General features: G+C 36.6%; 1 protein-coding gene across 1 annotated transcript in view; it reads right to left on the bottom strand.

Moving 5' to 3' along the window:
* IRAG2 (inositol 1,4,5-triphosphate receptor associated 2) overlaps positions 1-17,330 on the bottom strand; it is a 131,534-nt gene that overhangs the window by 59,231 nt on the left and 54,973 nt on the right. Inside the window, exons 10-15 of the mRNA XM_034646541.1 lie at positions 14,698-14,754; positions 13,295-13,354; positions 13,131-13,195; positions 12,070-12,169; positions 9,542-9,643; positions 8,319-8,482 (exon numbers count right to left, since the gene is read on the bottom strand). Coding sequence (XP_034502432.1) covers positions 8,319-8,482; positions 9,542-9,643; positions 12,070-12,169; positions 13,131-13,195; positions 13,295-13,354; positions 14,698-14,754 — 548 coding nt within the window. The remainder of the gene's footprint in view (positions 1-8,318; positions 8,483-9,541; positions 9,644-12,069; positions 12,170-13,130; positions 13,196-13,294; positions 13,355-14,697; positions 14,755-17,330) is intronic.

The following is a 17,330-nucleotide window of genomic DNA, read 5'->3' as shown; positions in this document are numbered from 1 at the left end:
AAAATCTTGCCATTTGCAATGACATGGATGGATCTAGAGGGTATAATGCTAAGTGACATAAGTCCATCAAAGAAAGACAAACACCATATGATTTCACTTATATGTGGAATTTATGAAACAAAACACAGGAACAAAGGAAAAGGAGACAAACACCCCCACCTCAAAAAAAAATGGCTCTTAAATATGGAGAACTGATGGTTACCAGAGGTGGGTGGGGGGGTGGTAAAATAGGTAAAGGGGATAAGAATACATTTATCATGGTGAGCACTGTGTAATGGATAGAATTGTTGAATCACTATACTGTACACCTGAAACTAACATTGTATGTTAATTATACCAGAATTAAAATTATAGTTAAATTTTATAACAGTTAAATAATATATTTAAATATAAATAAAATGTTTTAAATTAAAAAACTCCATTTTATTGATTTTTATTTCTTTTTTAAAGAGTTTTTCTATTCTCTATTTCATTTACTTCTCTAATCTTTACTATTTTCTTCTTTGTGCTAATTTTGAACTTAGTTTGTTCTTTTTCTGGTTTCTTGAGCTATAACGTTAGGTTGGTAATTTGAAATCTTCCTTCTTTTTAATGTAGGTATTTGTCACTGTAACTTCTTTCTCAGGATTGCTTTTGCTGCATGCCATAGGTTTTGATATGTTGTTCTCACTTTTGTCTCAAGATTTTTTCTAATTTTCTTTTTAATTTCTTCTTTGTGGTTTTTCAGCAGTGTGTTAATTCCTAATATTTGTGAATTTTCCAGTTTTCCTTCTGCTGATTTCTAGTTCTATTCCATTGTGGTTAGAAAAGATACTTAATATAATTTCCGTCTTCATAAATTTATTAATACTTGTTTTGTATCTATCCTGGAGAATGTTCCATGTGCACTTGAGAAGAATGTATATTCTGTAGCTACAGGGTAGAATGTTCTGTATATGTCTGTGGGTCCACCTGGTCTATAGTGTTGTTCCAGTGTATTATTTCCTTATTGATCTTATATCTCAATGTTCTATCCATTATTGAAAGTGGTGTGTTAAAGTCTCCTACTATTTTTAGATTGCTCTCCATTTCTTCCTTCTATTCTGTCAATGTATGCTTTATACAATTAGGTGCTCTGATATTAAGTGTGTATATATATAATTGTGATATCTTCCTAGTGAACTGATCCTTTTATTGCTGTATAGTGTTCTTTTGTCTCTTGTGGTAATTTTTGACTTGAAGTCTATTTTCTCTAAGTATAGTCATCCTGGCTCTCTCTTGGTTAGTATTTGCCTGGAACATCTTTTTTCATCCCTTCCCTTTCAGTCTGTATGTCATTAATTCTGAAGTGAGTCTCTTGTAGACAGCATATAGTTGGATATTGTTTTTTAATCCATTCTATGTCTTTTGATTAGAAAGTTTAATCTATTTACAGTTAAAGTAAAGGGATTTCTTTGGCCATTTTTTCATTGTTTTCTGTCTTCTTTTTCCTCTTTTCCTTCTTGTCTTCCTTTGTGTTCCTTTTTTAAATTAATATTATTTGACTCATTTTTCTTTTGTGTACCTTTTATAGGTATTTTCTTTGTGGTTACCATGGGGCTTGCATAAAACATAAGTCTATTTTAAGCTGATAACAATTTAATTTCAATCACATATAATAATTACACTTTTACTTCTCCCCTCCCTCCACTTTGTTATGGATGTCACAATTTACAACTTTGTATATAGTGTACCTTAACATGTTTTTATCATTTTTTATACTTATAATTTTTAATCATTTACCCTAGAATTAAAATTTACCCATCAATACTATAGTATTACAGTATTCTGTATTTGTCTATATTATTTACCTTTAGTAGCAAATGTTATACTTAATGTGCTTTCATACTGATGTTTATGATCCTTTTGTTTCAACTTCAACTTCCTTTAGAAATTCTACTAAGACAGGTCAGTGGTAGTGAACTCTTTCAGCTTTTGCTTTTATGGGAAAGCTTTATATCACCTTGATTTTCGAGGGACAGTTTGCTGTAAATAGCGTTCTTCATTGGTAGCCTTTTACTTTTAGGACTTTGAATGTAACATCCCACTCTCTCCTGACTTACAAGGTTTCTGCAGAGAAATCCACTGATAGTCTCACAGTGCTTCCCTTGTACATCACAAAACTTCTCTTCCGGTTTTCAAAATTTTCTATTTTTGACTTCTGACAATTTAATTATTATGTGTCTCAATGTGGATTTCTTGGGTTCATCTTATTTGAGATCTATTGGATTTCTTGGATCTAGATGTCCTTCCCCAGCTTTTGGAAGTTTTGGGCCATATTTTTCTTTGAATAACCTTTCTTCCCCTTTCTTTCTCTCTTCTCCTTCTGGGACTCCAATAATACATAGAGTGGTCTACTTTATGATATCCTATACGTCCCTTAAGATTTCTTCACTCTCTTTCATTCCTTTTTCTTTTCACCTCTTTGACTACATCACTTCCACAGACCTGTCTTCAAGTTCATTGATCTTTTCTTCTCCTTGATCTGGTCTGCTGTTGAAGCCCTCTAATAAAATTTTCAGTTCATTTATAATATTTTTCTGTTCTAAGATTTCTGTTGGGTATTCTTTTAATACTTTTATCTTTTTGTTGATATTCTTATTGATTTATCTGAGAGAGACAGAGCATGAGCAGGGAGGGACAGAGGGAGAGGGAGAAAGAATCTGAATCAGACTCCTCACTGAGCACAGAGCCCAACACGGGGCTCAATCCCCAGATGATGATATCATGACCTGAGCCAAAGTCAAGAGTTGGACACTTAACTAAGCCACCCAGGCACCCTAATATTCTTTTTTTTTTAATGCATTGTTCTCCTAACCTCATTGGGCATCTTTATGACAGTTATTTTGAACGCTCTGTGAGGTAAATCATTTATCTCTGATCCATTAGGGTCAGTTTTTAGAGATTTTGTTCCTTTAGATGGAATATATTATTTCTTCATTTTTCCTGACTCTTTTTGTTGGTGCCTGCATATTAGAAAAAACAACCACTTCTCCTAGTCTCCAAAGCCTAGACTTATATAGGAGAAAACTTATACCAATCAGTCTGGGCAAGGTTCTGGGGGCTCTCAAATCTTCGTGCTAGTTCAAATCACCATTTTTGTCCTTATTGGGCCCTAAGTGTCTACAGCATCATAGTAACATCATTGCTCTAAGATGGGTGTGACAGGAGGCAGTCTTTTAGACAACCCCCAGAAAAGTCAGAATATTGAATGTGTGATCCTATTCTTTCCTTCCAGGGAGAAGCTAAGATCTGGGGTTTTCATCTTCTTACTTTGTTCTGAGCCTGGGAGAAGGGCTATGATGAGTACTTGCATGCTGGTTCCACCTGCCATCATTGTTCTCAGTGTCCCCTAGGTGTCTATAGTATACCCAGTCCCATCTACACTTTGAAACAGGGGAGACAAAAGCCAGTACCTTGGGAAGTCCTCAGAAAAGTTGGAATGTAGACACACAGTCTGACTCTTTCCTCCCCAAGGAAAATCTGGGAGCTGGGGGATTCCCTCTGATCACAGGTCCTATGCCAGGAGAAGGACTTAAACTGACAGGGTATCTAGAATTTTCCTACCAGTATTGATGTGGCTGATTTCACATCTACCCAGGGTGCAGGAGCCTTTCAATTAGTTTCTGGATTTCTCACAAAGGGAATCTGTTTGTATATTACTGTTGAATCAGCATATCCCTTGGGGGAAGGAAGGCCCAGGGCTTCCTATTCCTTCTTGCTGACATCACTTCCTTTTTTTTTTTTTTTTAAGCCATCAGTTTTATCAACTTTTCCCTTTTGTAGGAATAGTCTAAGCTCTCAAGACAGTCCATTATCTTCCAAGGGAAAGCGAAAGGACTGTAAAGACCAACAGAAATCCACATTCAATAATATTACAACTTTTAACCATATAATTACATATGTATATTAGTTGTACCTATAAGATAATAATTAATGCACATTATGAATAAGTCTTAAGAATAGCTTTTTAAAAATTATATAGTACCATCTATTAAAGATATTCAACAGATTTTAAACCTTTGAAGATTTTTCTTCCATAGAAGAAACATTATCAGGTTAAGAAATATAGTATTAGCTTTGAGCGTGTTTTTGAATTCAGTAACTCTCCTTGCTAACATGTCCTAATGCTAAATCTTGATTTCTACATCTGCCAAGTCTGATTCTCACTGAAACTTTGCCATCTAAATAGAACCGTATTTACTTAGTTTAGAGACCAAAAACCTGTAAGTCAAGGATGACACTTTCTTGCATTCCCACACCTAATTCAAACTAGCATGTCAGATCTGACCCATCCTCAAAATACAGTTTGAATCCAACCACTTCTTACCAACTGGCTCACCCTGACTCATGTTCCACCCCTTCACGTAGACTATTGAAATAGTTTTGGGGCACCTGGGTGGCTCAGTCGGTTAAGGGTTTGCTTTTGGCTCAGGTCGCGATCCCAGGATCTTGGGATTGAGCCCTGCATCGTACAGGGTTCCCTGCTCAGTGGGGAGCCTGCTCCTCCCTCTACCTGCTGTTCCCCCTGCTTGTGCTCTTCTGACAAATAAATAAAATAAGAAAGAAAAGAAAGAAAGGGTTTCTAACTCAGTGGCTTTTTTTGACCATGACCCAGCAATATTTTATATTTCAACCAAGTACACACACACACACACACACACAGCTGAATTAATATTTTTATGAAATATTACTATTATATGAAATGCACTCTGATATTTTATATTTATTTTTAAAAATTACTCATAATCCTGTAAATTGATTTCAAGATCTCTAATTGGTGATCTGTTATTGAAGAAACTCTTTACTGGTGTCACTGTTTTTGCTTTCTCCCTCTACCAGCAGCTAGAATAATCTTTCAAAATATGCCATATTACTTCCCTGTTTATAACGCTCTGATTGCTTCCCATCTACTCAGAATAAAATCCCAATCCCTAAGCATGAACTGCAAGGCTGTGAACCTAACTCCTGCCTATATCTCTAACTTCATCTCCCTACCACTGCCTAGCACTCACTCCACCCCAGCCATGCTGCCCTCTTGCTGTTGCTCAAATATACCAAGCTGATTAAAACCTCACGGCCTTTGCACTAGCTGATTCCTCTGGCTAGAGCCCTTCCCAGATCATCTTTTAGCTCAGTCTCTCACTTCATTCAGCTATCCATTAAATTTACCAATCACAGACAGGCCTTTCCTGGCCATTCTTCCTAAAATTAGGTCTTCCTGCCCCATCATTCTTGATCTTCATATCCTCCTTTAATTTTTATATCACTTATCACTCCCTGGCATTATATTAGTTATATGTTTACTTGTTTACTATCTGTGTCCCACAATAGATATTAGTTTCATGCATGCAGAGATTATTTAATATTTTAGCACCTAGGGAAAAAAAACTGGCAGAGAGCTGGCACTTGGGTGTTGCACAAATGACATTTTTTTCTCACTGAGACCTTCAAGAGCAGGTTTTTCTTTCACGGCCTCTCCCTGACTCACTCAATTCTTTCCATTCCTCAGCACTGGAGCCTATTTATCTTGCAATAGAATGAAAGCCTTCTCCTTCTCAGCAAACAGCCCCTAAAAGTTTACCTTTAATAAATTTTTCCTACCTCATCTAAACATAGAATTCTCATTCTCATCCCCACAAAATACACTCCCTTCTCTATGTGTACATGTATATAAATGTATGTATGTGTGTGTGTGTATCTCTCTCTCTCTCTCTCTCTCTCTCTCTCTCTCTATATATATATATATATATAAATAAAAAAATTTTTTTTAAGTAGGCTCCACACACAGCATGGAGTCCAACACAGGGCTTGAACTTATGGCCCTGAGGTCAAGACTTGAGCTGAGATCAAGAATTGGACAGTTAGGGGCGCCTGGGTGGCACAGCGGTTAAGCGTCTGCCTTCGGCTCAGGGCGTGATCCCGGCGTTATGGGATCGCCCTACATCGGGCTCCTCTGCTATGAGCCTGCTTCTTCCTCTCCCACTCCCCCTGCTTGTGTTCCCTCTCTCGCTGGCTGTCTCTCTCTCTGTTGAATAAATAAAATCTTAAAAAAAATACTTTAAAAAAAAGAACTGGACAGTTAACTAACAGCCACCCAGGCACCCCACTCCACCTATATTTTTATTCACAGTTAAAACTGATAGCCAAGGGGCGCCTGGGTGGCACAGCGGTTAAGCGTCTGCCTTCGGCTCAGGGCGTGATCCCGGAGTTATGGGATCGAGCCCCACATCGGGCTCCTCTGCTATGAGCCTGCTTCTTCCTCTCCCACTCCCCCTGCTTGTGTTCCCTCTCTCGCTGGCTGTCTCTCTCTCTGTTGAATAAATAAAATCTTAAAAAAAATACTTTAAAAAAAAGAACTGGACAGTTAACTAACAGCCACCCAGGCACCCCACTCCACCTATATTTTTATTCACAGTTAAAACTGATAGCCAAGGGGCGCCTGGGTGGCACAGCGGTTAAGCGTCTGCCTTCGGCTCAGGGCGTGATCCCGGAGTTATGGGATCGAGCCCCACATCAGGCTCCTCTGCTATGAGCCCTGCTTCTTCCTCTCCCACTCCCCCTGCTTGTGTTCCCTCACTCACTGGCTGTCTCTATCTCTGTCGAATAAATAAATAAAATCTTTAAAAAAAAAAACAACTGATAGCCAAATCATTTTGTGCATAGCCACTAAATGGTTTTGTCTGTTTTAAATTATATCTAGAAGGCAGTGGCTTAACCATCCTTACAGTGATGAGTAGTATTTTGCCCAATGCCAGGTTCCCAGAATATTTTTAATGAATATTTTATTTGATTTTAACAAGCAGATGGTGGGGGATTAATAGTTGAAAAAACACAGGTTTTGAAGTTGCACACATCTAGGTCTGCTCCCAGCTGTCACTTAATCCCTCTTGAGTAACCTTGGGTGAGTCACTGAACCTCTCTGGAGATAAAAGTATGTCAAATTTTTAGCACTACCTCCAACACAGTAAGCTCTCAACAAATTGTACCTACTGTTACTTAATTGGGCTGCTGTGTGTCTTGTAGAATAATACAGAAGATTCACTTATTCAGAAATGACTCTACTGCAGGCTCCTTTCCAAATAGTTCTGTTGTTAACTGGAAGAATTTCAATGCTCCCTTTTGTGGAGATGGTATCTGGGTAAGGAAGCTGTCTATCCATTTAACCCACAGTTCTACCACTGTAGGGAAGTCTGGGCTTTCTGCTCCTTAGGGAAAGCAGAAGATCATTTTCTTAAGAGTTCTTCTGGTATTAACCTCTCTCTGGTATCTAGTTTTCTTATATGGAGGGAATAAAAAAGTTTCTTTAAGCAACTTTGGTATCTAACTACATTTTTTAATTTTTTTTAAAGATTTTATTTATTTACTTGAGAGACAGTGGGAGAGAATGAGAGAGCACAAGGAGGGGCAAGGGCAGAGGGAGAAGCAGACTCCCCACTGAGCAGGGAGCCTGATGTGGGACTTGATCCTCAGGACTCGATCCTGAGACTCTGGGATCATGACCTCAGCTGAAGGCAGACGCTTAACCGACTGAGCCACCCAAGTGCCCTGACTTTTTTTTTTTTTTAACTTTTACTCAAATTCAGTATACACCCATGTTCATTCACTCCTGAAAAAGCATTTAAGGGAATGCTTAGTATGGTACTAGCAGTGGTCAATAAAAGATAAAATAGCTGTCCTTGTTTAGTATGTGGTTTACAGAGCATACAAATTTCAAGAATTTCCCCATAGTCACAAGACTTAAGGTTAGAGGAACAGTAAGATAGTAAATTATTTTACATTTAGAGTCCTCTATTCCCTGACTTCTTTTCCTTGAAATTTAATTGACTAGTGCCCAATGCAACACATTGTATACTGAGGCAGAAAATGAAGCCCAACGGGATAGGAGTCAATAGACTCAGCAAATTCTTCCTTTAATAAATCACTTCATAGATTTTCCATTAATAACTCTCAGGTCTTGATCAACTTATTTTATATCCTTATGCCTCCGTCCTCTGTAAAATTATAAGGTTTTACTAAATGATCTCTAAAATCCTTTCTGGTTAAAAGAATTCTATATTCTGTAACTCATTATACAGGGTTTCCACAAATTTTAAAGTTCACTACTTGAAATTTTGAATATATAAGTCAATTTCACACTATTTCAGAATTCAAAATTATCAGACAAAATGTCTTCCTTGAAAAAGTGTCATCTGAAATCAATGTACACAGCTTAAAAAAAGTAAACTAAATGCTATGGTACAATCACAAATGGGTCATGTATATAAAGCATGGGTTTCTTAAATATAAATGACCATCACCTGGAAAGAAATTCTTTTCTGAAATAAAAATATTCCAGCCTGAATCTCTTCAAAATCTCTATTAATTTGACAAATTCTTTATCAAGAGATTCTTTGTGGTTTCCCAAGCTGTTCAGCATTAATATGCAAAGATTTAGTTTCTCGTCCATTATAAATTTGAATTCCTACAAGAAAAGTTACAAAACAAACTCCACTACTCCAGTGTTAAATATAAACAAATGACAGGCAATACAAAATGTTATGGTCATCCTATCTCAATAGTCTTCATGGTGATTAAACCCGAAAATTCTAATTGTACAGATACCAATTATCCATTGCACAAAGATTATTCTTTGAACTGATTATCTCAATTTAACAAGTACATATTATATACCTGTTATGTGCCTAAAATTGAGTTTTTTTTAAATATAAGTAGTCCCTGACCATTTATTTCATCAATCATCACAATTGCTTTAGAATTGGAGACAAGGAAATGCAATAAAAATCACTATTTGTTGATTAGCGTATTCAAAAGAAACTTTGAAAAAGGGAGGGCTTGTCAAAGAGGTTGAAATTAATATTCCAGAGTCTTCAGAGTTTGCTTCTTGCTTTAGCTTAACTTAGGAAGCTGACGGATGTTAGAAAGTTGTCTCACAGTTAAGAAGTAGAGATAAGTAATGGATAAATTAAAGAAATTTCTTCTTATATGCTTCCTTTATAACAAAACTGGAAATAGCTAAGTTCTCATGTTCTCCCAATTTCTGGGATAATAAAATTGTCAGAATTTCAGGAATAACATTCCTTTGCACAATAATCATTCTACCAAATTAAAAGAATTTTAATAGGTCAAGGAAAAATCCAAGCTTAGACTAGCAATTCTCACAGGATTCAAATAAAATACTTTTTCATTACATCATTTTATTTATTGTCTCTTTAACATATATCACATGTCCTCACACTCACTCTCCTCCTGACATTCACATACACTTATCCTCACAGTCACACACTTATCCTAACCCTCATGGTCACACACACTTACCTTTACCCTCACGCTCTCATTCTTACTCTCACCCACATGCACACACTCAGGCACATCCCCAGACATACACTCCATACACATCAACAGACCGAGACAGCAGAAGACTATCATAAAGTCTTAGAAATGGTACTGCATATAATAAGTATTACCTGGATTAGGAAAGCAGAAGAAAAACCAGGAAAATCACAAAATATAAAACACTTACAGTAAGCTTATTCTCCCACTTTTCTGTCACAGTAATTTCTGGATCAATTATCCACTGTAGAGAGCTATCCAGGAGGGTTTCAACTTCAGAAACTTCTTCGTGCTGAAAAAGATCCACATGTTCAACTAGGAATTCAGGTGAAGGGCATAGGCTAGTATATAAGAAGTAATTTAGACTTAAGGTCTACCATAAAGATAATTAAGACACAATACAGAATTCCTTCTCATTTGATGCCACCCCATGACTAGATGTCACCATGTATAAATGCCAACTCTTACCTGGTGCTCCATATACGCTGAATATATACTGGTAGAATCGTTTTTCAAAACCAAATGTACCCATTTACATTTCCCTCTCAAATAGTAGGAAACAAGCATTTTCATGGATTTTTTTCCCCACTCATTAAATTAACTATTACCTACTATATGCTAGGCACTGTGAAAGGGACTGGAAATACCAACCTGAATATGTTCTCTCCTTTCTCTGATCATCTTGTTTCCAGTCAAAAATTAAAATGGAGTAAGAGGTACTAGCTACTAGCCAGAAGGAAACTGTTTAATAGATATCATGTCTTTAGTCCTCTGATACTACAGATTACCCTACAGGAAAAATAAGCCCAAACAATTCATATCTAATGATCAACCTGATTGAGGTTGAACTGACTGAGCCAGAACTAGAAAATCAACATCAAAAAGGTTTTAGAAAAATCTTCTCTTTTCATTGTAGGCGTAATTTGGGTCTCGACAAAACAGAGATCTGCCTGGACTCAGCAAACAAGCTGTAGATCAGTTATCTGCAGCCGTTCCTAGCCAGTGAATCCCACGGTACATATGTTATACAATTCCAGCTTTGAAAGCATAGCTGTGAATCCTACTCCCTTTTGTTCAAGTTTTCTCAGTAATAACAGCATTTCTTGGTCCATTACCATATCCAGAGATGACAAGTTGATTAAACTGCACTGCCAGTTTCATTGTTCTGAAACCATTATCAAACTGTCCACAACTCTGTCATCCTAATAAAGAACAGTATTTTTATTTTATGAAAATGATTTTATTTTATTTTATTTTTATTTTATGTAAGTGATACTCATGGGTCAATATAACTGTCCCCATCGAAGAGTTCTAAGACGACGTACAAAGTCTTCCTACGTTACCAAACAATGGTTTACATTTTCTCTCTAGGATGGCTTCAATTTAACATTTATTCATTCTTAAGGAAAAGCATTTATCCAATAGATAACATTTACATGTGGGTAATATAAACTGCTATGGTTTATATATATCCATCTCCTATCATATTTTACATATATGACAATACCACATTTAACTTCCTTTTTGTTGTCTATTGGAAAACATTTATAGAGCTCTTCTTTCTAGATTCCAATTAGAAGGCAGATTTCCTAATCCATTAATGGGCTAAATCCCAGAGCCAGAACTTTGCCAGCTGCTTAACCCCTGTTTAGAAGTATAGAACTTTACAGGCTGGCATCTTGACATCATTATTATCTCAGAGGACTGCTATGGCAGATTTGCCCCCGTTTCATTCAGTCTGGCAGTTTGGCTTGGTTTCAAAAACACAGTAAGATGATGAGTATTTGAAACAGAATGTCAGGAAAGCACAGCCCTCAGCAAAATGTCCAAGGCTGCCTGAGACAGCTTTAGACGAAGGCAGCATATGTTGGCCCTGCATCCTTGGCAGGAGAAATTCAAACAGCATTTGCCCCAAAGACATTTTTCCTCTCCTTTCAAGGTCATATCACAGCTGTCAAGAGGAGGACATTCTGACATATCCATCGTCCACAGACATGGAGAGCCCATCAAAATAGTGAAAAGAAAGCAATTTGCTAATAAAGCATTTCCTAACATAACAAGCACAAAAGAGTGAAAAGAGTATTGGAGGGATCCCCAACATTTCATCCCCTCGAAGACTTTTGATTATTTCCTCCCATGCTGTAAAAAACTAGTTCTACCTAACAAAGATTTAAGTAATAATTCACTTGCATTTTAAAATTAACCAAAAACATGAAAATTCTTATTTCTGTTCAGAATGTAATAATCAATGCCGTCACATTGGGTTGCTACAATCACATTTTAGAGCAGAGAATTTCATGTTATTTCCAAGCATCTTTATTTTTGGCAGATACATTTGCTTTGAGGGTTTAGGAAAATACTGAAAAATGGTTCATGGAGCTCTATTGTTACCTTTAGGACCCCAGGCTGAGAATCAGCATAGGTACTTTCTCCTAAAAAATTATCAAGAATATAAAGATTTCTAAAGTCTGGATTCACTGAACACATGCTTCAGCCCTAGTCTTGAGCCTCGCTATGGTTTTCAGCCATAACTTGAAAAAGGTCCATCCCCCCCCCCCCAGGCTAAGAGACCTTAGACTTAGATTCTAAAAGCAATCAACAGATTCCTCAAAATGTCACAGGCACTCTTCAGCAAGCTTGGGCCTTTACCTAATAGAAAGTTATTGCTTTCCATTGGTCTTATTGTTTCGAGCTTTCCATTTGATGATAATTACTTACCTCTGCAGACTGAGCAAGAACGAGTTCACAATGTAAAGATTTTTCTTCTTCACAGATGATTCTATTACACTCTCCACTAATATTCAACTGGATCCCATTTCTTGAGAAAACAAAAGCAAGAGTCTAGTCTGGTTAGATGTGACTATGTTATAAGTCAGCAAAATGGGGTTTATCACTAAATACAGTAAGCCCTCATGTGTGCCAAGGATTGTATAAGGTACTCAGTAATAGAGAAATAACAGATAGTCTTTGTCCTCCAGGAGCCACAGAGATTAGTGACTGACTCTGTGTGGTTGCAAACAAGTAGGCCATGCTTTTTTCTTTAAGAACTGGAGCCAATACTTAAAAATTAGAAAATTTCACTGAAAATCTAGAGTTCTGGCTTTTCTTTTAAAAATCAGAAGATACAGCTACACTGGGCCCATATATTCTTTTTTAAAAGACTTATTTATTTGCGAGAGAGTATGAGTGAGTGAGCGTGCACAAGCAGGGGGAGGGGCAGAGGGAGAGGGAAAGAATCTCAAGTAGACTCCCTGCTGAGCTAGAACCCATGACCCCAAGATCGTGACCTGATATGAAATCAAGAGTCAGACACCCAACAGTGAACCACCAGGTGCCCTGGGCCCATGTACTCTTGATTAGGTGGCCTTCATCTGGCTAATTCATTTTTCTCAGTTGTCACTCTCATAAGTGTGTGGACTAACCCCAGTGATTTTACTCATTTTTGATATCTGTTTGGCTCCTGTAGCCTCCTGGACTAGCATATTTTGCATATTCAAAAACAAACTATGATAAGATAATGTGCGTTAAGGAAGAGGTAAGAACAGCATGCCATGCATGCACTCAAAAGGATGGCTTAATGTCAAGGTAAGAGAAAAGCAAGGGAGAGTCAGAGAAAATTTGAGAAGGAGTTCCACTGGAGAAAAGCAGAGAAAATACCACGTATAAAAGTACAGAAGAAAAGAATGTGGCATGTTCAAAGAGTTGTATATAGCTCAGCAGGCCAATAATGTAGGGTGGAGACACATGAGAGAAGGTTGGTGAGAAATTGCTTTACTTACATGATAAGTTCCTGTTGCAAGTGCTGTAACTTATGAGTCAGTGTGTTTTTATCCCCTCGTAAATTCTGGAATCACATACGACATTAGGCTGTATGTGTTACTTTAGCAGGGGATTTACATTTAAACAACCCCACCTTGCAATCTGTGAGATTATTTTGGCATACCTCTATAATGTTTCTATATTCTATGATGGTTGACTTAAGTTCTTCTATACTTAAATCCTTCTGAAAAGTAGAAGAGAGAATAGCAAATAAATGTACGAGTCTACCAAATCATATTTAGTAGACTATCAATCAGAGCCACAGAATTGCAAATGCTCAAGGATGATAAGACCTCCTACCAATATTATTATCCGAAAACGGAGCCAGTCTCTGTTTATGGTTAAAAACACACAAAAAGTATGGGCCAGCAAGGCAGCTATACCTAAATTGTGCTGTTATGTTCATATTTGCCTGGTTCAGTGGAATCAAACTCTGAAAGGTAATTCTTAAGTTCAAGTCAAAATTATATTTATAATAATTATTTTATAATTTATTATAATAAATATATTCTTTATATTATATTTATCATGACACATTTATGGAAAAAATTAGTCTACCTGTAAATGACTAACGAATTATTAAGGCACTCATTTTTATCCAATTCAAATGCTATCTGTTACAATCACAGTTTTGTACTGTAAGACCAGAGGGTATAGTCAATGTCTGACCTATAATTTTATCTCATGACTAGCATGGTGTCTGGCAAATGGGAAGTGCTCAATCAATACCTTATGAATGTTGGGCATAAATGCAAAGTGGTGGAAAGATCAGAGTTTGGAGGAGGTGAGCAGCCACCACTACCATAATGTCACTATATGGAGACAAAGAACACCCACGATGAACAAAGAAAGTTGGTACAACATTCAGTAACCTCATCAATGTCCACAATTCATATTCCACTGCTTTGAAACTTTATGACATTCAGAAAAAGGAAAAGAGAAACACTGTTTTTTATTTACTTCCCTGTCTTAGAATGTGCAAGTTTATTAACTTAGACTGTGTCCTTCCTATGTTTTTTAAAGCCACCATAACCAGCATCTCTGTAGCCGGAATCTTGTGTTATCACATAGGTAATGATTACAGACATAAAGATAAAGAGAATGGTATCTATCTACCTACCTACCTACCTATCAAATCAATCAAACTAGGTAGAAAATAATTGGGGAATACTTTCTTCTTTTTCCCTAGAACAAATGACTGCACACTCATTTGTGTTATTATGACTTAAAACTACATCACCATACCTAGCCAGTAACTGGTAAATTGGCACACTAATATTTATTACATAAATGGATGAACACCACCAAAATTTAGAGAGGTTATGTTAAAACTTATCCCAGATAGAGAAGTCAGTATTCTTCACTGAGAAGAACATTTTTGTGAAGTATTATAAAGGAAAGTCTGGTGACAGAATAGTAGGATCAGGTACTTTAATAGGGGTGAAGTTATTCAAATGACCATATCCATTATGATTTATGGAGAGTTAGCAAATCCCATGGGACTTCATGCAAAGGAATAGTACCAACCTTCTGCAAACTTGCATCTTTTTTAAGCAAAGTGTTCTCATATGTATGTAACTGCATCTGAAAGAGACAAATTTAGGAAAGGCCATTGGGACATTGCTTTGGTAAAAGATAATGCCACAAAATCATTCCAATAGGGAGACATATTTCTCAAACACCTTTAGTGGGCATGTGTTTCTTACTTTATAAACAACTTTCACATCAGCCTCACAAGCCAAGAGGCCAGGGTTGTTGCCCTCACTTCACCAGTGAGGAAGTCAAAGCTCAGCACTATTAGGAGACTTGCCCAATGTCACACACAGTAAGTGTCAGAACTGAGGATAGAATATGAATCTTCAGCTCTAGCCAAGTGCCCTTCCAACTATTTTACCCTTCATAGAACAAGAGGACCAACCGAGTTTTCATTTTTTTGTGAAAATGAAAGTCTAGATAGGACATGAACACAGAGTCCATGTGAACGTATAAAAGACTCTTCCTCTTGGATAACAAGTACTGTAGAAACCCAGATTATCTAGCAATATAACCTAGTGCCAAAATCTGATTAGCTGGATTGCAAGCAAAAATAAAAGACTCTTTCTCTTTTAAAAACATAGTTTAAAATGTTCAAGATGTCTTTTAGCAAAGTAAATATTAGAATATATCAGTTTATTCAAACCAAAAGCAAGCTTGTTGGGGAAGTCTTCTAAATATGACTGATAAATATATATATATTAATTGAATTGAAAACCTAGGAAAATAATCAGCATAGTTAGAAGTAGAATCATCATATAATCATGTATATTTGATACCCCTTTATAGTTCTAAAGGTATTTTCACATAATCATCTCATTTGAGTTTCCACCAAGTTGGGATTAGGTAGAAAATATAACAGCCATTTAGCAGATGAGATAATTGAGACATAAAGAGGTTAACTACTTGTTTGAGGTCATAAAGCTTTTAAATAGAGAAGACAGGATTTGAACCCATGTCTTCTGACTCTTTCTACTACTAGTTTATGACAGTTGTGTTTTCCAAAAACAGTCATCCCTAGAATGACATTAATTTGAATGTCTAAACTACGAGATACATATATATGTCATAGTATATGCATATGTATCCACACACATGTACAGAGTGTAGGTATCTGCTAGGAAACTTGAAAACTCCACATAGAACATGAAATTTTTTTCTAACACTAGTGAAAATCACTTTATTCAGCCCAATCGAGAATCAAATGAGAGTGGGAAAGAAATAGGCATATCCTGTTTTGCGGTTAATAAAAGTTAATAACCTCAACATGAACCCCCTTTCATAGGATTCCTGGATCCTAAATCAGAACATCAACCAATTTGGAAGATTTGATCTAAAGAGCCCTGAAATCCCCTGCAGCAGATTAGAGGAGAGACAGAAGTGAATTGGGCCCTTCTTCCTTTACTGGCCCCCATGACATCCAAAAATAATACTCTGGCCCAGCTGTTCAGTAAGGCCTTTGGTTTATTTGTAGTTAGTTGAAGTAGAGAACTATAAATTAAATTCAGATGCCATCAGGGAGAAATAGAACATGAAATGTAAGTACATCATTTCACACATACAACAAAAAATATTACTCAAAGAAACTATCAGAGATGACAATAAGTATGGTACAAATGCCTAAATTTATTAATATTCTTCAGTTTCCTAGTAAGACTGTATGGAATATATAACAGAAATATATACTAAGTATAGACTTTTTAGATATGATATAGTTAAAAATCATTTTTGTAGGCTATCATCCCGTAATTCAATCAAGGATAGATTTTCCCATTAAAAATGTTTTCGTTTGTTTTCTTCATTAAAAATGCATAACAGCTGAAATCTTTGCTGATTAAGGGATTTATAAAACCAGATACTCTTAAATTAGAAATTGCCACTAGAATAAAAAATATAAATAGTAACAAGTGTTGGGAAGGATGTGGAGGATCTGAGCCCTCATGCATAGCTGGTGGAAATGTAAAGTGGTATCAGGAGAGAGTCTGGAAGTTCCTAAAAAGGTCAAACATAGGGGCACCTGGTGGCTCAGTCTGTTAAGCTTCCGCTCTTGATTTGGGCTCTGGTCATGGTCTCAGGGTCCTGGGATCGAGCCCTATGTCTGGCTCCTCATTGAGTGTGGAGCCTGCTTAGGATTTTCTTCGTTTTTCTCTGGCCCCGCCCCCACTCACATGTACACACAATCTCTCTCAAAAAAAATAAAAGTTAGCATGTGACCCAGTAGTTCCACTCCTAAATACATACTTAAGAGAAAATATAGATTGATACAAAACCATATATACAAATGTTCATAGCAGCATTATTCATAATAGTCAAGAAGTAGAAACAGCCCTAATGCTCATCAACCAATGAATGGATAAACAAAATATGGTATATCCATACAATGGAGTACTATTCAATAATAAAAGGAAATAAGGTATTGATACATGCTATAACATGAATGAAGCTTGAAAAACATTATGCTCAGTGAAAGAAACCAATCACGAAGGACCACACAGTGTATATGATTCCATCTTTGTGAAATGTCCAGAATAAGTAAATCTCTATTATAGAGACAAAAAGTCTCCATAGTGGTTGTCTAGATTGGTGGGGAATGGGGAGTGACTGCTAAAGGGATTTCTTGGGGATGA

Source organism: Ailuropoda melanoleuca, chromosome 16 (assembly GCF_002007445.2).
Source record: "Ailuropoda melanoleuca isolate Jingjing chromosome 16, ASM200744v2, whole genome shotgun sequence".
NCBI classification, from domain to species: domain Eukaryota; kingdom Metazoa; phylum Chordata; class Mammalia; order Carnivora; family Ursidae; genus Ailuropoda; species Ailuropoda melanoleuca.
Note: the sequence above shows the minus strand (reverse complement) of the source record. Positions and strands in the feature narration are given on the sequence as shown.